Raw genomic sequence first — 21,344 nt, forward strand, 5'->3', positions numbered from 1 at the left:
TCCTAAATACCGATGCTTTTCAGTTTGTTCATTAGTATATTTTGACAGTGTTTATTTTAACATAATCTGAATTATTTTAAAATTTTCATTTCCTGTATAGATATGTAAAGTAACAACACATACAGTAGTGTGCGTTTTTATTTTATAATTAACAAAACTCATCGTTTGTCTCAAATGTTATGCTTTGTATTTTTATGTTTTCGAATGGAATGTTTCATTATACAGTTGATTTATTCCACTTACAGTATGAAGGTGTACATTGTCAGTACTCTTCATTGCCTTTGGTCCCAGTGTAACGTGTGCCAGAGTGGCTAATAGACTGAGGGGCGGCAGACGATCTCAAATAATGGGAGACGAGACACCTCCTTACCCTGATGCCCAGGCTCGTCTCATAAATATTCCCATCTTGTGTTTTTTCTCATTATTGCCATATTACCATTATTAATATTGAACACGTATGTAAAGAAAATGTGTGTTTTATTTTATATGTATGACAGGAAGGACGGCAAAGCCTTGAATGAAACTCAGTATCGATGATCAGTGACAAGTGACAGCAGGTGCCTGCTTTGGGTAACAGGACAGAAAAAGGAGCTGGGAAAATGTAAATGTGTCAGTGACTGGGATTCCGTAACTGGAAGATGGTGTAAGAATTCAAAAACGACAAAAGCTGATTCTTTTAGTAATTCTAATTACATAAATTACAGGTAAAATTCCGTTACAACGAACTCACAGGGATCTAAAAAATATTTCGTTGTAACGAAAATTTTGTTGTAATGAGATTTTGCATTTCTTACTATAGTGCTTTCTTTAACTTGTATCCAGGCGTTTGCAGTCATTTCAGTAGCTTCTTTTGCGTTAATTTTAATCTCCTCCTGTCTATAAATTATGCTGACGAGGATTTTTCTCAGCATTTCCTTGTGATAATACACTGTCAGGGTGCGAATGATGCCCAAAACCAATGGTGAAGCGCTGCCGTGCAATTGGATGGGAGGAATTCAACGAGAACATTATCTAAAGGTGGAAGCATGTTGTGGGCAGCACAGTTATCAGTCAGGGGCCGAATCATTATTTCTTCTTCATATTGTGAGGTTTCTGAACTCTTTTGAGGACCCCCATACCCCCCCCCCCCCCCCCCCCCCAATGGGAACAACACGCTGAAGTGCGTCCTGAAGCGCGATTGCAGCGTCTGTGGAAGATTGTTTGTCCGTTGCTGGGGCAGGGCAATAGGAGGCTCACAGCGCTGCAGTGAAGCGCCACAGAAGTAAATCATAAAAGATCGGGGTCGCGCTATAAGTCCCTGTCTTGCACCCCAAAACACGAGGCTTAGTCTGAGTACTATAGCAAAACCAGCTTTATTCAGCTTGAAACAGGAGCGGCACAGTTATTTATCGTAGCGTGATGTGCCACTCTGCTATACACAGACACAGCAGTAAGGCAGAGTCGTGGCCAGGTCAGTGATCTAGTAATCCTGTTATAGTATCTGCATTTACAATTTACGTGCTCCTAACCTTGCATCACCCTTCTAGATATTTTCTGTTGTGAGCTGGGGGGCTGATCGCACCCCTACAGGTTAAAAAAAGACGGTGAAAGACTACCTTCACATTACTTCCTTGCTGCTGGGCCTACTTGCGGCTGATCTATCGCGTGATCCGCGCGGTACTCCGCAGACTTAAAAGTCCAAAAGCACTTGTCAGTTGCGGATTGTTTGCCTTTCTCTATCTCTGTCCTTCCCTGTTCCTGACGCATACTCCTTTGAAGAGGAAGATACTGTATGTCTGCATTCTTTTAATTGTTAGACGGATTTGTCATCACCGTCTTGTCAAGGAGCACGTTTAAACTTTTGAAAAAGAGACATGTTTGTTTGCAGTGTTTGAATAAAGTTCCTGTCTCTACAATCTTCTATGCTTCTGTGCAAATCTGTGACCCAAGCATCACACCGTTTACTTTGGCGGAGAGACGCAGCATATCTGCTATTGCCCCGTACAGACGCGGAGATCGCACTTCGGGACGCTCTTCGGCTTGCTGTCCAGTTATAGGAGGTCCCATGTGAGATTACAAACCTCACATTTACCTCGAATGAGTGCCGCATTAATAGGAATGCTTCTTGAACGAGAATCACTGAACCACATAAAAACGGCTTTTTCGACGTCTTCAAATGCACCAGTTCACATACGTTTGCAACCCGAGATTTTTCTACTTTTTTTGCTGTGTCTTTCAAGAAAGTTGACAGCGGCGATAGCGAAATTCCGAATTCACTGGCAACGTCTTTTTTCTTTTTGCCGCAATCGAGAGCTGCAAAAAGTTAAAGTTTTTTTTTTTCTAATATGAACTGTTATCATTTTTTCATGTCTGTCATTTCTATAGGAGGGTGACAATGAGTTAAATTCCAATGGACGTTTTTCAAACGTTGACGAGCGATAAGCAAAAGGTATCACTGAAAACCACAGAAAATAAAAAGGGCAAAAAAAAAAAAAAAAACATTAGGAGGAAATTTCGATGAAAGAAAAAAAAATTACAATGTTTCTGTTTGGGGATCATTGTGCACAACTGAGCTGCGGCCACAGAATTAACTGCTCTGTGGATGATTCATTCAAGCATTTCAAGAAAATTTCGTTGTAAAGATATTCGTTGTAACGGAATTTTACCTGTATTTATTTTGCTGTGTTGCAGTTCGGACGACGTCTTATTTACTGATGCATTCACAAGGGATGGAGGTTGCTGACAGTCAGGTGCCTTTTTTGGATGCAGATGTACTTATCCAAGCTGCTCCTTCTTGTCAGTACTTGAATGATCTTTATGTCCACTTCTAATAAATACTCCATAACTGTTATAAAAGGGGTTTATTTTTTCTTTGACCGTGCTGCATGTACAGGAACCGCAAGATTCGAACTCCTGCCAAAATACCGCGCAGATGGAGAACATCCACATCTTCTTCTCCCGGCTGCTCCCGTTAGGGGTTGCCACAGCGGATCATCTTTTTCCATATCTTTATGTCCTCTACATATTGTTATGTTACTCCAATCACCTACATGTCCTCTCTCATAACATCCACTGTTTTTACTTTTTAAGCCAAACAAGACCGACTGTCTGGCTGACCAATAGGGCTCCTGTCTGCGGATATGCCAGTGACGTCATGGCTCTAGCGCGTCTGAACATCACGTGCGAGCGCATTTGAAACAAGACTCAACGCGGCACTGCGAAAGCTCGATGTAGCAGTATCGAGCAGTCCATCACTACTGAGTGATGAACAAGGATAAAGGGGGCTGACGCGTATTTATGAGTTTCACCGAGAGAGGGTAAGTGCAGAAAGTGGGTGTGGGCACGCTACGCTACTTTATGGACGTGAGCTTTTATTCGCTACATCAAGCGTTACAGCATGAGACTTGAATTAGAGTTCGTGTCCGTCTCTCTGTGTGGCCTGCGTGTCTTTGTTATTGCTTGGTGGTTTCGTCTCCAATTTGCTTCATGTTCTCGAGTACTTCACATCACCGAGACACACCGCCGTCTCCTCTTCCTCCTCGTGTTCATTGCTTTCCGTATATTTCGTCAGTTGCGCACTTGTCGACTCGGCAGACTCGAGGAGGCGGCGGTACTGTGTGCGCACATAGCGCTTTGATTTTTGCCTTTTTCCCCCCCTAATTGTATAATTTTATAATGCGTAATCCAGTTCAGAGACGATATCGGAGTTGGTAACAGGCTGTCCTTTAAAAGAGTAGTGAAGTTAGCTTAACGTTCGACACGTGTGTACTTTGAAGTTCGGTTTGCCGAACCAAAAAGTTATGTCATTGAAACAAACTACATTTTTTCATATTTTGCGACTATATGTTTGCAATACTAATTTTACCCAAATATGTAAAAATATAAAACATTTTAATACACGAAACGTACGTTTTGATGGGGCAGTGGCACCGACTCTGCACGGGCCCCCTGGTGGCACAGGGCGCTCATTACAATAGGCGCCGGCCATTTGACCGCGGGTGTAGCTGCTGCTATAGCGCGTAACTTTTATTTTTCCTAAATTCAGAAAGTGACACTCAACATTGCATAATGTTTTCAGTTAAACCGGACGCAAAGCAAAATAAACAAATTGGGAGTTTTTTTTAAATGTATTTATGTAGTGCGCGTACTGGCACAAAAACAAAATGGCCGCCGTCGCATCATCCCGATGGTTGCTACACATTAGTGGTAGTTGAAGTGTCTCCCAGCTCACTATGAAAAACGCTATATAAATGTAAAAAATTATTATCATGTCCAACAAAGCTTACCACCACAATTCTCCAAAATAACTTCAACATCTGAAGATCCCTACAGTTCTACTGTCCACCACACTGCTTGCTAATTTTATTCAATGTGTCCATGGTTCTTTGTGTGATGTACAACATTCTAAATGGTGGTGCAAAATCTACCCCTAATGATTTTCCATCTCTGTTCCAGTTTCTTGTTGAGTTTATTTTAAACTAACAGCCAAAATGCACTGTACAAATTCCCAAAAAAATGCAACTTCAATCATGTGAACTCCTAATCTTCAGTCAGTCCTCACAGTCCTGGAATCCACCCAGTCACTCTTGTCTGATGTTTCCATTAGTGCTTAACTTGGATGCTAGAGCTGAACACAGAACTCGAATGCCTCATCTTGGTGTTACATAGTGTGAACTGTAGGGGGCTTTGCAGCACTGCTAAACACCAGACACAAGTCCCGGGTTCAAATAAAAAAAGGTTTGTTACAATTAATTACCTTGACAAATGCATACTTTTTTTTTTAATAAGCACAAGCACACTTCTTTCTCTTTTCTTCCAGTTTCTTCCAGATATGCTTCATTATCTTCCTCCTAGCTCCAGCTCTCTGAGGTGAGGTTCAGGGCTCCACCTAGGGAGTTCTTCTGTTGTTTGGCTTAAGTCCACAGGAGGTACTTTTGGGTCAGGCGGATGTTTTCATAAAATAAGGAGAGTTAATTCCTGGTGGTACCCATGGGAGGCTGCAGGGCTGTCCCACAGGAATATGATTACTGGCATAGGCAGGTAATTGGGAGCAGTGAAATAGCAGTGTTGCCCTCTAGCTTGTTGGGGAAGTATACTCCAAAAAGGCAAACTCCTCAGGTTCTGACCTTCCTTCCTGGCAAGGGATCAATTCCCACCCTGGTCTGGGCACCAGTCCATTCTTGTCCTTCCACTTGTACCCCTCACCCCATGTCTTCTGTATGACTTTTTCACAACGCCTGAATGTAGGTAGAAGTGGGTCCAGCAGAACTATTTTTCAATCTGATAAGGAGTACGTTTCAGACATCTTATTGGACATTTAAATCTTTGGGAAATCGAGCAAAATGATTTTTACTCTTCCGTGATCATTTGATCTGATGTTTCCCTCATGGATTTCCAGCATATAAACTGCCAGAACTTCATCAGAAAATATCCTTATCACCTGGGGCCTCATGTATAAGCTGTGTATACGCACAAATGTTGCGTACTCCCGTTTCCACGCTCAAATCGCGATGTATAAAACCTAAACTTGCCGTAAGGCTGTGCACATTCTCACGCTAGCTAAATCCTTGGCATACGCAAGTTCTCCGAATGGTTTTGCAAACTGGCGGCACCAGCATCAAAGCAGTGCTTTTGTTCCAGCGTGGGTTCTCTTTCTTTTTTAGATCCACATCCCTGACGCAGCTTTATCATATTCACTGAAATTGACCGCATATTGCTTATTAGTTTAAGGCATCTGATTGTAATCGACCTGTAACAATATAATGGTCCACAGAATGGCCAAACTATTCCAAATAGCATAGCTGCTTTAGCGTTGTTACTCTCACTGCAACTTCTGCTTCTTTCAGCTGCTCCCATTAGGGGTTGCCACAGTAGATCATCTTTTTCCATATTACTCTCAGTATTTATCACTGTATCTGAGTGTGGAATCACAGCTCTACAGCAGCTGATCGGCTGCCTCAGCCATGCTGTCTATTGAACTGCTCTCATACGGCAAACACTTCAAAGCCTTTCCTGTATGGACCTTCTGTTTCAGAAACCGCTTCATCCTAAGAACTATAAACACACTCAAGTGCTCCTTGTAGAACTGTTTGAACTTATAAGTACAATTACCTCACTGTAAACTTGTGATAGTTATAATATTGCACAACCTGAGCCACTTTAGTGTGTATTTTCATATGATGACAATATCATTTTAAGATGAAATGCAGCAAAATGTTTATTACATTATACAGATAAAATATTAACATTTAAATAATCTGTATTGTTAATAATAATTAAACATGGTAGGACACGGTGTCACAGCGCTAGCAAGGAGCTGGCACCCGTTCAGGGATTGTTCCTGCCACATGCTGTATTCTTGCTGGCGCAACACTGGAAGGATAGAATAATTAAACATGTACTTCGAAGATATTTCAGTGTTCCTTAAAAGTTTTGAAGAATCAGAGTTCTAAGCTTGCAAATGGCTTAACGTCTATTACAGAGCTGATTGTGTGGCAATTGGGTACTTGGAGAAAGAAAAGAAAGAACAGGAATTGGGGGTTAGTACATTTGAAAGAGAGAGTACTGCTGCATTAAATTATTTCATCGAAGGTCGCACAACAAGCATCTTGCGTGAGGCAGGAACAAACTCTGGATTAGGCGCCGGCTCGTCACTATCACTGCGCCACCGTGTTCCCGTGTTTAATAACATGCTTTAACTCCTTTCATCATGAAAATGATACCAAGTATACATCTCAGTATTTAAATTATTCAGAGAGCTGTAATATCACGAATGTAATGGCTTCTGTGTCCTGTCGGAGGAAGTGAAAGCCTGTTTAAGAAGCACATAGTGATTCACACACAGAGCACATAGATCAAATACAAAACAAAGCATTTAACGTGCTACTTTAGTTACGATGGGATTTGAGAAACTAGTAAATTAAACGATTTTAAGGTGAAGTTTATGATGTTGCACTTTAATGACAAACTACGTGATTAAAGTGGAAATTTCGAGATTAAAGTTGACATTTCAAGCTTTTTTTCTCACTGTGTCCGTGTGGTTTTTTTTTTTTTTTCTCTCTCTGTACCCTAATAAGCTTTCTTATGACACTCAGACGGTGGTCTACGACTCGCCTTTTCACTGCGACTTTGACAACTTTTTTATTTCAGGCACTGTTCGACTTTCTGACCTTGAACTTTCGAGTTTCTCACACACTGTCACTCGATCAACTTCCTTTTGTTGTTTATACCACTGTTTAAACCAACAAATAGTACGTTTTTCCTTGCCTCCACTTGGTATTCGCTGAAATTCTTCTATTTCCACACCCCGTCGTGCTTTTGCCATTGCCTTTTCACAGAACGCTGAGCTTAAGGGCTTTTTATATTGATTTGCATATTCAAAGAGACGTAATTCTGGGAGGAGTTTAGGGAGTGGCAGCAGGTGTGTACACGTGAGTTATTTTTTTACGCTGACCGGGATTTATGTAGCGGAAGAACATGGAAGTTGGCAAATGCACAGATTAATGCATCTAGATTTTTTTTGTGCATATGAACATTTCTGCTTTTGTCCGTATGCCATGTGTTAGTGTGAATTCTAGGCACGGCGTTATGCACGAGGCCCCTGGTAATGTCTATGAGTCGCAGACTTCAAGCAGTCATGGCATGTGAAGGATATACGACAATGTCCTAAGTATAACAACGGCTTTAACAGACCTGTCATTGCTGTGTCTCAAACATGATGTTGCCGAGAAGTGGCAGGGAATACATGTGGCTGAAACATATGTAAATCCCTTTAAATAGAAGTCTGCAATGTGAACTTTAATCACATCTGAAGTGTTTAGATATTTCATTTTAAATTGTGGAGCAGAGGGGGTGGTAAATGAAGGAAAAAATGTATCTTTGTACTATGGTAACCAGAACTGCAGTTGAAGTCTCACTAGTGCATTATATAGTTTAAGCATAATGTCCCTTGATTTATATTCAACAGTTTTTATGGTATAAACTCACATTGTATTTGCCTTTTTAATCAGATCTGCACATTGCTTATTCAATGAAAATGCGTCAACATTAACCCCTATTACAACTGAACACCAGCAAAACCAAGGAACTGGTGGTGGATTTTAGGAGACCCAGGCCCCTCATGGACCCTGTGATCATCAGAGGTGACTGTGTGCAGAGGGTGCAGACCTATAAATATCTGGGAGTGCAGCTGGACGATAAATTGGACTGGACTGCCAATACTGATTCTCTGTGCAAGAAAGGACAGAGCCGCCTGTACTTCCTTAGAAGACTGGCATCCTTCAACATCTGCAGTAAGATGCTGCAGATGTTCTATCAGATGGTTGTGGCGAGTGCCCTCTTCTACGCAGTGGTGTGCTGGGGAGGCAGCATTAAGAAGAAGGATGCCTCACGCTTGGACAAACTGGTGAGGAAGGCAGGCTCTATTGTTGGCATAGAGCTGGACGGTTTGACATCCGTAGCAGAGCAACGGGCACTCAGCAGGCTCCTATCAATTATGGAGAATCCACTACATCCATTAAACAGTGTCATCTCTAGACAGAGGAGCAGTTTCAGCGACAGACTGCTGTCACTGTCCTGCTCCACTGACAGACTGAGAAGATCATTCCTCCCCCAAACTATGAGACTCTTCAATTCCACCAGAGGGGGTAAACGTTGAACATTATTCAAGTTATTGTCTGTTTTTTACCTGCATTTTTTATTACTCTTTAATATTTTTTTGCTGCTGGAGTATGTGAATTTCCCCTTGAAGATTACTAAAGTATCTATCTCTCTCTCTCTCTCTCTCTCTCCTTTTCAGAGGTCTTTTCCTATAACTCAGCGTCTCCCATCTTGTATTTATGATTGGTATTCCTCTTGCCCATGTGCATCGCTTTGCACTTTTCTACCTTAAACTGCATTTTTCAGGTGTTTGCATAGTTCTGAATCTTGTTCAGCTGTTTTTGATTTGTTTTTGCTGCCTCCTCAGTGTCTGCTCTCCCTTCCAGTTAAGTGTCATCTGCAAATTTGAAATGTATATAAATCAGAAAAAGTAACGAGGGTCCAAGGACAGACCCCTGAGGTACTCCACTTCCATTCACTTCTTATCTGTACTCTGTCTCCTGCCGGTTAACCAACTAGAGATCCAGTTTTGTAAGTTACCTCTGATGCTTACAGCTTCTAGTTTCAGAGTTAATCTTTGGTGTTGGACTGTATGATTTGAATAGTGATGACCTACAACTATATTTAGGTGGTCCTCCTCAAGCCTGCTGGACATTCATTCCACAGTTCTCGGTTTGTTCTACACCTGATAATGTGATATGAAGAGTGATGAGTCACTGTCAACGTGCTGTAGTGTGATTTCTCTGAACTGTATGACTTGACATGAACCTTAACAGGGTGCTATAAAAAGAAATAAAATATTTTTAGAGCTAAATGGTGCAATGCTGAAATTGTTGTTTTAACTCCAGGGAAGAAGCGGCTACCATTTACTGTAACATGAAGGTGATTGTGAAAGAGGAGACACATGAGGCTGACATAACAACCATGAAGAAAAAGGATGTGAGTATTAAGAAGGAGGACTGTGATGCGGCTGCTGTCCATCCTAAAGAGGAAACTCTGAACATTAAGGATGAGGATTATGAACTGGCGTCAGTGGACATTAAAGGAGAGGCTGAGGAGGCATCCGTCAGCATTAAGACACAGAAATGGAAGAGTATGAAGAATGGTGAGCATGAAGTGAAGTCTGACTCATTACAGCCTGACAAAAAGAGGACTAAGGTAACTTCATCTGTTAGAACTCTGGAAGATCAACCATTATCTTCAAATTATTCTGGAAAAGGTAAGTGTCATGAACATATGCAAGTTTTGGGGTAGGTGGTATGGGCCTGAAAATGCAATCTTACATTTTTTTATGGGAAACTTAAAAAATACAAGTTTAATATTTTATGGTGAAAAACAGGCACTTTTGTAAGTAACATACCGACTTTGTAGCCCTAATATCTTCTCTATAGGAGCTTGTTTGTGTTTATTAAAGTAACAGAGAATTCTATAGCTGGGAATCAGTCAGTCAGTTATTTTCCATCCTGCTACATCCTAACACAGGGTCATGGGGGTCTGCTGGAGCCAATCCCAGCCAGCAGAGGGCGCAAGGCAGGAACAATAGCTGGGAATTCAACAATGAAAGGATTCAATCTGTAGTCTATTAGACTGTCCAGTGTGCATTTCTAATCCTGAAGAATGCCCAAGGTGCTATGCAGAGGGTCATGCAGAACTGTGGTGTTGTTTGTCAGTACTGACCCCCCTCCAAGGTTTTATTTTCTTTCTTAAAGAGTGGAGTTTTTATTTTCCTCTCCTGTATTGCGAACTGGCCTCATCTTTACTTCCAGTATAAGGGAGATTGCATTGTTATTTTTATGTTAACCATTAAGGTTAATTTTGTTTTTCTTTTACTGTATGTTTAAATTTGAACAAATAGTAGAATTTTGTGAATGTTTGTGCATTGGTATATTAATGTTATGGTTTACTAATAATGACTTATACAATAGTAGTAAATGTGTGTGAGCATAGTTAAGTTCATTATGTAAAAGTAAACAGAGTTCATCAGTTTGGGCCTAAGTGGTGGTGGTGGTTGTAGTAGTAGTAGTAGTAGTAGTAGTAGTGTTAATTTTTTTTAGGAGTTTCTTGAGTTTTGTTGACCTTTCTAAGGAGTCATTTTCAAGTACTGTTGTTCAATGGGAATGCTTCTGGTGGGTATGGGGAATGCATCCCGTGATCATGAGAGTCAAGTTGAGTGACTTTGAGTGTTGTCAATCAAGGGAATGACTGAACTCAAAAGTGATTTTGGGCTGCCAACCAGGCCACCCTGTTTACTTGAAATGAAAAGAGCTGAAAATAACAGGCACACGATCACATAAACAAAAGTTTTTAGCACGTGGCTTCACAGTGGTAGGATCTGGGGCCTCATGTATAAACGGTATGTATGCACAAAAATGTTGCGTACACCCGTTTCCATGCTCACATTGTGACGTATAAAAACTAAACTTGGCATAAAGCCACGCACATCTTCACGGCAGCTAAATCTTTGACGTACGCAAGCTCTCCACTCGGTTTGCAAAACACATCCCTGACGTGGCTTTATCAAATACACTGAAATTAACTGCAAATCATTTATTAGTTTAAGGCATCTGATTGTAATTAACCTGTAACAATATAATGGTCCACGGAATGGCCAAACTATTCCCAATACCATAGCTGCTTTAGCATTTACTCTCGCTGCACTGCTCAGAGTATTTATCCCACTGTATCAGAGTGTGGAATCGCAGCTCTATGGCGGGCTGTGTCAATACAGCATCTACCCTGGTCGATTTAGATTTCCATGCGCTATCTTCTTGGAGCTTTTTGATATCATTTTCAAGATGAAATGCAGCAAAGTATGTTTATTACATTTATACAGATTTCATCATTTAAATTCTCTATATTGTTAATAATTAAACATGTGAGGGCACAGTGGACAGTAGTAGTGCTGAGCTGGCGCCCCGTTCAGGGATTGTTCCTGCCTCGCGCTGTATTCTTGCTGGGGCTGGCACAACCCTGGATGGATAGATGGATAGAATAATTAAACATGTACTATGAAGATATTTCAATGTTCCATAAAAGTTTTGAAGAATCATTGTTCTAAGCTTACAGATGGCTTGATATCTATTACAGAGCGGATTGTGTGGTGATTGGTTACTTGGAGAAAGAAAAGGAAGGACAGGAATTGGGGGTTAGTACATTTGAAAGAGACAGTACTGCTGCAATAAACTATTCCATCGAAGGTCGCGCATGGCGCAGTAAGCATCTTGCATGAGGCAGGAACAATCTCTGGACGTGGTGCCAGTTCTTCACAATCACTGTGCCACAGTGTTCCCTTGTTTAATAACATGCTTTAATTCAATTCATCATGAAAATGATATCAAGTATACAGGTGCTGGTGATAAAATTAGAATATCATGACAAAGTTGATTTATTTCAGTAATTCCATTCAAAAAGTGAAACTTGTATATTAGATTCATTCATTATACACAGACTGATGTATTTCAAATGTTTATTTCTTTTAATGTTGATGATTATAACTGACAACTAATGAAAGTCCCAAATTCAGTATCTCGGAAAATTAGAATATCAATTAAGACCAATGCAAAAAAAGGATTTTTAGAAATGTTGGCCAACTGAAAGGTATGAACATGAAAAGTATGAGCATGTACAGCACTCAATATTTAGTTGGGGGTCCTTTGGCCTGGATTACTGCAGCAATGCGGCGTGGCATGGAGTCGATCAGTCTGTGGCACTGCTCAGGTGTTATGAGAGCCCATGTTGCTCTGATAGTGGCCTTCAGTTTTTCTGAATTGTTGGGTCTGGTGTATTGCATCTTCCTCTTCACAATACCACATAGATTTTGTATGGGGTTACGGTCAGGCGAGTTTGCTGGCCAATCAAGAACAGGGATACCATGGTCCTTAAACCAGGTACTGGTAGCTTTGGCACTGTGTGCAGGTGCCAGGTCCTGTTGGAAAATGAAATCTGCATCTCCATAAAGTTCGTCAGCAGCAGGAAGCATGAAGTGCTCTAAAACTTCCTGGTAGATGGCTGCGTTGACCTTGGACCTCAGAAAACACAATGGACCAACACCAGCAAATGACATGGCACCCGAAACCATCACTGACTGTGGAAACTTTACACTGGACCTCACGCAACGTGGATTCTGTGCCTCTCCTCTCTTCCTCCAGACTCTGGGACCTTAATTTCCAAAGGAAATGCAAAATTTACTTTCATCAGAGAACATAACTTTGGACCACTCAGCAGCAGTCCAGTCCTTTTTGTCTTTAGCCCAGGCGAGACGCTTCTGACGCTATCTCTTGTTCAAGAGTGGCTTGACACAAGGAATGCGACAGCTGAAACCCATGCCTTGCATACGTCTGTGCGTGGTGGTTCTTGAAGCACGGACTCCAGCTGCAGTCCACTCTTTGTGAATCTCCCCCACATTTTTGAATGAGTTTTGTTTCACAATCCTCTCCAGGGTGCGGTTATCCCTATTGCTTGTACACTTTTTTCTACCACATCTTGCCCTTCCCTTCGCCTCTCTATTAATGTGCTTGGACACAGAGCTCTGTGAACAGCCAGCCTCTTTAGCAATGACCTTTTGTGTCTTGCCCTCCTTGTGCAAGGTGTCAATGGTCGTCTTTTGGACAACTGTCAAGTCAGCAGTCTTCCCCATGAGTGTGTAGCCTACAGAACTAAACTGAGAGACCATTTAAAGGCTTTTGCAGGTGTTTTGAGTTAATTAGCTGATTAGAGTGTGGCACCAGGTGTCTTCAATATTGAACCTTTTCACAATATTCTAATTTTCCAAGATACTGAATTTGGGACTTTCATTAGTTGTCAGTTATAATCATCAACATTAAAAGAAATAAACATTTGAAATACATCAGTCTGTGTGTAATGAATGAATCCAATATACAAGTTTCACTTTTTGAATGGAATTACTGAAATAAATCAACTTTGTCATGATATTCTAATTTTATGACCAGCACCTGTACTTCTTAATATTTTAATTGTTCAGAATATCATAATATCATGAATGTAATGGATTCTGTGTCCTGTCGGTGTAAGAGAGAGCCTGTTTAAGAAGCACGTAGTGATTCACACACACAGAGCACATAGAAGATCAAATACAAAACAAAGCATTTAACATGCTACTTTAGTTACGATGGGATTTGAGAAACTAGTAAATGAAACAATTTTAAGATTGTTTGACGTTCTACTTTAATCTCCAGATTTCCACTTTAAATCACGTACAGTAGTTTATTTTGTTATTAAAGTTGACATTTTGAGCTTTTTTTCCCACTCTGTTCCTTTTTTTTTTTTTTTTTTTTTCCTCTGTACCATAATAAGCTTCCATATGACACTCGGACGGTGGGCTACGACTCACCTTTTCACAACGGCTTTGATATCTGACAACTCCTTTTTTTATTTTGGGCACTGTGCGACTTTGTGAACTTGAGCTTTTGAGTTTCTCTACCTCTCTGTCACTCGATCATCTTTCTTTTGTTGTTTATACCACTGTTTAAACCAACAAATAGTACATTTTTCCTTGCCTTCACTTGGTATTCACTGAAATTTTTATTTTTCCCGTGTGCTTTTGCCACATTTCTGTTTTTGTCCATGCGCCATGTTTTAGTGTGAATTCTATGCACAGCGTTATGCATTAGGCCTCTGGAGAGCAGCCTTGTGTGAGGACTGTAGCTCCGTAAAGCAGTGCACTTTTTGTTCTGAATGAATCTGCCTGCTTTGGGACCACCTTGTTTTTATTTGTCCCAGATTTTAAGGGGTGTGGTTAGTTCCCCTCGGTGGATGTCCTCTCCAATCTGTGAATGCTAAGAGTCACAAGCGTTAGTGATCGCACCCTCTGATGTCCTGGTGTCTCATGTATAAATGGTGCATACACACAGAAATGTATTAGAAACTAAGGATAAAGCCATGCACGTTTTCACGGCAGCCTCCCCCCCCCGTGTACGCAAGTTTCTACTCTGTTTTGCAGCAGCAACGTCTAGCTTTACAAATGTAATTGGAGCAGTCAAGTGCATGCACATTGCTATTGCAACAGGGCCAGGCAAGTTACATTAGCCAGGGGTGATTCACCAAAATATTAAAAATAGCCGCGGCCCTAGCATTGACCCCTGTGGAACACCACTCTTAACATCTCATCAGAATTGGCCGGTTCCTCGCACCATCACCCTCTGCTTCCTGTGTCTGAGCCAATTCTGCACCCATCTAAAAACATCACCCTGAACTCCCACCTCTTTTAATTTGATGTCCAACCTCTCATGTGGCACCTTATCAAATGCTTTCTGAAAGTCCAGATAAATAATATATGCTCCACTTTGATTGTATCCTTTTGTTGCCTCCTCATAGAATTCCAGCATGTTAGTAAAACACGACCTCACTCCTCTGAACCCATGCTGACTGTTCAGAATAACTCTTGTCCTTGCCATGTGCTGCTCAATCTTATCCTTAAAAATTCCTTCCATTAATTTTCCTGTGATGCATGTTAGGCTTACTGGGCTATAGTTGCTTGGATCCGCCCTGTCACCCTTTTTACATAACGGGATGATATTTGCCATTTTCCAGTCCTTCAGAATCCCTCCAGTGTGCCGTGACTTCCTAAAAATATGTGTCAAGGGTTTATATATATGTACTCACTAGCCTCCTTAAGAACTCGAGGGTAAATATTATCTGGTCTTGGTGATTTGTTTGACTTCAGCTTATTTAATCTAAGCAGCACTTCTCCCTCTACAATTTCCAAATCCCTCAGTACCTCCTTAGTCGTCGCGTTTTACCTCTGGGAGGTTATCCGCTTGCTCACTTGTAAACACCTCAGAAAAATGTAAGTTTAGGGCATCCGCTATTTCATTGTATCTTTTAATTCCCCTTTACTATTCCTGATGCACTTGACCTCCTCCTTGACTGTTCTTTTACTACTAAAATACTGAAAGAATCTCTTAGTTTCATATTTCACCTTATCTGCTATATTCCTCTCCAACTGTCTTTTAGCCTCCCTGATATCCTTCTTAATGGTTGCCCTCGTGTTGTCATATGCTCTGATTGATTCACTTTGCAGTCATATGCAGGCATATCCCTGTGTCGTGTGTGTGTTTTTTCTTTAATTCTATACAGTGAATAGTTTAACCCTGTGTGCCCAAGATGTAAACATGTGATTATGACTACCTCCTATTTCTACCTCCTCCTTTGCTCTTTCTCATATACAGTCATATGAAACAGTTTGTGAACCACTCTTAATTCTTTGGATTTTTGTTTATCATTGGCTGAGCTTTCAAAGTAGCAACTTCCTTGTATTATATGACATGCCTTATGGAAGCAGTAGTATTTCAGCAGTGACATTAAGTTTATTGGATTAACAGAAAATATGCAATATGCATCATAACAAAATTAGACAGGTGCATAAATCGGCACCACAACAGGGATATTACATCAATACTTAGCTAAGCTTCCTTTTGCAAATATAACAGCCTCTAGACGCTGTCCTCCTATAGCCTTTGATGAGTGTCTGGATTCTGGATGGAGGTATTTTTCACCATTCTTCCATACAAAATCTCTCCAGTTAAATTTGATGGCTGCCGAGCATGGACAGCCTGCTTCAAATCATCCCATAGATTTTGGATGATATTCAAGTCGGGACTGTGATGGCCATTCCAGAACATTGTACTTCTTCCTCTGCATGAATGCCTTTGTAGATTTCAAACTGTGTGTTTTGGGTCATTTTCTTGTTGGAATATCCAACACCTGCATAACTTCAACTTTGTGACTGATGCTTGAACATTATCCTGAAGAATTTGTTGATATTGGGTTGAATTCATCCGACCCTCTACTTTAACAAGGGCCCCAGTCCCTGAACTAGCCACGCGGCCCCACAGCATTGATGGAACCTCCACCAAATTTGACAATAGGTATCGGGTGTTTTTCTTGGAATGCAGTGTTCTTCCGCCATGCAAAGCGCTTTTTGTTATGACCAAATAACACCATTTTTGTCTCATCAGTCCAAAGCACTTTGTTCCAAAATGAATCTGGCTTGTCTAAATGAGCATTTGCATACAACAAGCAACTGTTTGTGGCGTGAGTGCAGAAAGGGCTTCTTTCTCATCACCCTGCCATACAGATGTTCTTTATGCAAATTGCGCTGACTTGTAGAACGATGTACAGATACACCATCTGCAGCAAGATGTTCTTGCAGGTCTTCGGAGGTGATCTGTGGGTTGTCTGTAACCATTCTCGCAATCCTGCGCATATGCCGCTTCTGGATTTTTCTTGGCCTGTCAGACCTGCTGGGTTTAACAGCAACTGTGCCTGTGGCCTTCCATTTCCTGATTACATTCCTTACAGTTGAAACTGTCAGTTTAAACCTCGAGACTGAACAATCTTTGTTTTCAGGTCTTCTGAGAGTTGCTTTGAGGATCCCATGCTGTCACTCTTCAGAGGAAAGTCAAAGGGAAGCACAACTTGTAATTGACCACCTTAAATACCTTTATATCTCATGATTGGACACACCTGTCTATGAAGTTCAAGGCTTAATGAGCTAATCCACCCAATTTGGTGTTGCAAGTAATCAGCATTGAGCAGTGACATGCATTCAAATCAGCAAAATTACAAGGGGACCCACATTTTGCACAGCCAGTTTTTCACATTTGATTTAACTTAGTACAACTAAATACTGCTTCACTAAAAATCTTTGCTTGGAAAACACCCCAGTACTCAGATGTTCCTAGGAAATGAAATTCATACCACTGTTATCTTTTTTTTTTTTTTTGTTGAAAGTAAATTATTATGCAGGCTGAGCGGGGTTCCCAAACTTTTTCATATGACTGTAGATACTGTCCTTTATTATCCCAGCTCTGTTTTTATTAAGGCTTTTACTTCCCCTTATTCAGTGTTACTATTACATTTATACTTTTTATTACTAAGAGACTGCTTAGTCAAGTTATCAGCTACCTGATTTCCCAGAATGCCAACATGAATAGGAAATTAACAGCGATGCCCAGAATCTTCAGTTTCTACAACTGTTGCTTTATGCCTAGTAATATATCAGGCCTACATTTTGGAATTTACTAACTTAATACTAGAAAGAGCAGGTGTTGAATCTAAACAAATCAGTACATGCCCTGGGTGGACGACTTCTACCCATCCCAGTGCAGTAAATGTTGCTTCTATCTTGGAGGTAAATACTACCAAGTTATTTGCCAGTCTTTTCTTAATGTTAATTTGAAATATTGGAACATACACTGAAGCTCCTCCATAACCCGTCACTGTATTTTTTTTTTTTTTTGTCACCATCTATATACAGACGTAAAGAAGAAAAACTCTTCTAGACAGGAACTAAACACCTTTTTTGTGTGTCAGTGGAACAATTACTGAAAAAGACATGCCATTTGATTAATTTATTTTTGCAAAATACAGGATTTCACTGTAAATTCTATTTTACATATTGCAATACCAGAGTTTGAAAGGGTCTTGTTCCTGTTCATTTGACTGTAATGTGGTATGATTAAGTCACAACAGTGGTTTTCTCTGGATATATCCCTGAAGAGTTTGCAGCCCACTTGCCTGAGTTAAGACCACCTCTGAAATGTCAGCATGGCCCAAAGGCTCCTCTACACATCACAAAAGTAAAGCTCTTTGTCTCCCTGGCCCTTAACTTTGTGTGTACTTCTAATGAAATTTGCTATTGCAAATTTACACTTGACAGTGTGGTCACATCTGCCCCATTGTGCCAAAATTTACATATAAAGGCAAATTCAACATCCGAATACAGCAGGTCCATCTTTTTCTCTCCACACTGATGGAAGTTTATCATTGCTCCTTCCAGTGTTGTGTTTTGAAGTCAGTACATATTAATAGTGTCTTTTCTTATAGGGCCAGATGAATTCCTCATTAGAGCGTTTGTGACAGAGTGAAACATTAATCCGGATCCTCTCCCCAGGCAGAGAACATGGACAGCCAATATTTTGTTGTCTAAATCATATATCTTAGATTTACTTGTAATATTCTTCTTCATTTCCCACTTATTTGTAAGGGTCGGTATGTTTGATCAACCTTCTCCATACAGCTCGGTCCTGCACCTCCTCCCTGTTCAGACCCTTTTCCTTCAGATCTTCTTTAACTTTATCCATCCACCTCCCACTTTGGCCTACTTCACTTTCTCTGTCCAACCACTTCCATCCCCATCACTCTTTGGTCTACATATTGTCTCTTCATCATCACATGTCCATAGAAAAGTACTGGAAAGTAGGTTTAAGTCCTTAGATTTCTCTCCCACTTTTGTTGTACCTCTGATTGTCTCATTTCTTATTCTGTCTTGTCCTGCTTTGTAACTCCACAAATCTATCTCAACATTCTCATTTCTTCCACATCCAACTTCTCCTGCACTCCCTTCACTGTTCATGTTTCCACTCCGTACACACATGGTGGTTTTATCACTGTCTTAAAAGCCTGATCTTTAACTCGTTGATGATACAATACTCCTTGATTACTTGATTACTTCTTCCAGTTGTTCCATCCACCCTGCAGTCTGTGGGTTATCTCTGCATCTTGTTCTCCATCTTGGGCTACCACTGACCCTAGATATTTAAATATATCTACTCTTTTTCAATAGCACTCCATGTATCCTAACTTGATTATCATTAAACCTCATATATATTCTTTATTTTCCTATTTATCTTGAGAGCTCTATCTTCCAAAGCTTTTCTCCATTCTTCCAACTTCCTCTACACTTCATATTTTCTGGTGCTACACAACACAAATCCATCAGCACTGGGGGGGGGTTGGTCTTTTATCCCATGACTCAACACATCCATAACCAGATCTTAAGGTAAGATCCCTGGTGCAGACCTCCTGAAACTGGTTTTCTCTGTTGAATATGCATTTTTTTAGCTAACAATCTTGAATCCAGTCTATTTTTGATGCATACAGGTGCATCTGGTACATTCTGCTGGAAGGCAGAGGTAAAATAGAAAAGAAGCCAGATGCGTTAGGTTGATGGTGGTCAAGTTCAGTCTTAGGGGTCCATTGGCTTTGCAGATTTTTGTCTCGCACATCTTCTTTTAATTGGGTCCTGTCTTACTGTAGATACTTGCGTATAAGTTGAAAAATTTATGCCTTAAAATTCATTCAAAAAAACAGTGTCGACTTATCCGCGGGGCAACACAATTGTCCATAGAATTTGGGTAATGACATTGTACACTCAGCACTTCACGGTGTTAAGTCACCGGTCATCTGCCGTTTCCCATGGTCTTTGAAATAATTATAAGCCAGCAATACTATTGCTAATTAGCTAGTTTTTTTCTAATTTCATTAAATAATTCTTTAAACTGTTACCTGTTAGGTAGCCACCTTAACAATCAGATTGCAGTTCAGAATTAGGAAAATATATTATTTTAACAAAGAGGCGAAAGAGATTATAGATCTTTGGGGCAGCAAAAGACAAACCCCCTATTTATAAGTAAAAGGCAGGTAGTAGCATGTTGAAAAAGGAGGTGGAGTAGGAATAAAGACATGAGTTAAATACACTGTCTTAAGATGGCAGAACTTCCGTTCTTAAAGGCTTCTGTGAGGTAGAAGTGGGTCCAGGCAGGTGGATACTGGCAGTGATGCCAGATGTCATCGTCAATCTTCCGGTCTGAGAAGGAGAAAAGGCATCAGTTAACAGTGCCCTTTTGCTTTCCAGCATGAAATTACCGATATCTGAGCCCTTAAACTGTCTCCTATGCATACATGTGTGACGGGACCCAAAGCCCCATTGGGTAGGGCATTCCGATCCATGAGGTCTTGAAACAGGGCTAGAGTATTAGCATGAAGAGAACCTCAATGATGGACTTTAAACTGAAAAGGTTGCAGATCCAAGAACCACTTGGTCATGTAAGGCTTTGACTCCTTGTGAAGTGCCACCCACTGTAGGGGGGAATGGTCCATTACCAGAGTGAACTTGTGTCTTAGGAGATAGTAACACAAACTGCTAATAGCCCATTTAATCACCAAGGCTTCCATTTGCACCGCCACATACCTGGTTTTCCTTATCTAGTAGTTTCTGGCTCAGGAACATGATGGGGTGTTCAACACAGTCACCGCTTTGGCTCTGCACGGCACCAAGACCTGTGTCCAAAACATCAGCCTGTAAGATAACTCCCACCTTCTCTTCTTTTATCTATACTGATGCTGATGTACTGTAAGTGCTTGTTTCAAGTCATGGAATGCGGCCTGTTTTGGCATCCCATACCATCGTATTAGTAAGATCCAACAAGGGTGCTGCTCTCTCAGAAAACTGGGGAACCAACCAAAGGTACTGGCCCACTAATGCTAAGAAAGCTGCATCTGCTTCTTGTTCTTCAGACCACGCCAATTCAGGATGGCATCAATTTTGGCACATTGTTAATAAAGAGTGCCTCTGCCCACCATGTAGCCTAAATATTGGCTTCATTCAATCTGAAGAATCACCTTGCTGCTGTTTTGCTCAGGAGGGCTGCCTTGTTAAGGCCGAGGAGTGGCAGCAGAAATCGGAGGAGCAAGACTCCGTGCAGAATGTCAACTGGGAGCCTGTGATAGCATCGGGGACCCAAGCCTGGATTTTAAAGGCTGGCTGTACCTGTCACTTGGAGGTCTCCGCTGGCTGCAGGATCCCATCTTGGGTAAGCAGAGGAGATATCAATTTTTAGGATACATCAGGGCTCATGAGTTTTTACAAAACTGGCTCACTGCCACGATTTTTAACCTAATTTTAATTGAGGATTTATGGAGTTTATTAACCTCCTCAGTGATCTGTGTCCACTAATGTTTCCATT

The 21,344-nt window shown here is 40.9% G+C and overlaps 1 protein-coding gene across 1 annotated transcript in view; it reads left to right on the forward strand.

Annotated features, from left to right (window-relative positions):
* Positions 1–3,172: 3,172 nt before the first annotated feature.
* Positions 3,173–21,344, forward strand: part of LOC114669006 (zinc finger protein 665-like) — an 81,450-nt gene continuing 63,278 nt past the window's right edge. The window contains exons 1-2 of the mRNA XM_028825128.2: positions 3,173–3,296; positions 9,426–9,796. Coding sequence (XP_028680961.1) covers positions 3,277–3,296; positions 9,426–9,796 — 391 coding nt within the window. The 5' untranslated portion in view covers positions 3,173–3,276. The remainder of the gene's footprint in view (positions 3,297–9,425; positions 9,797–21,344) is intronic.

Source organism: Erpetoichthys calabaricus, chromosome 1 (genome assembly GCF_900747795.2).
Source record: "Erpetoichthys calabaricus chromosome 1, fErpCal1.3, whole genome shotgun sequence".
NCBI classification, from domain to species: domain Eukaryota; kingdom Metazoa; phylum Chordata; class Cladistia; order Polypteriformes; family Polypteridae; genus Erpetoichthys; species Erpetoichthys calabaricus.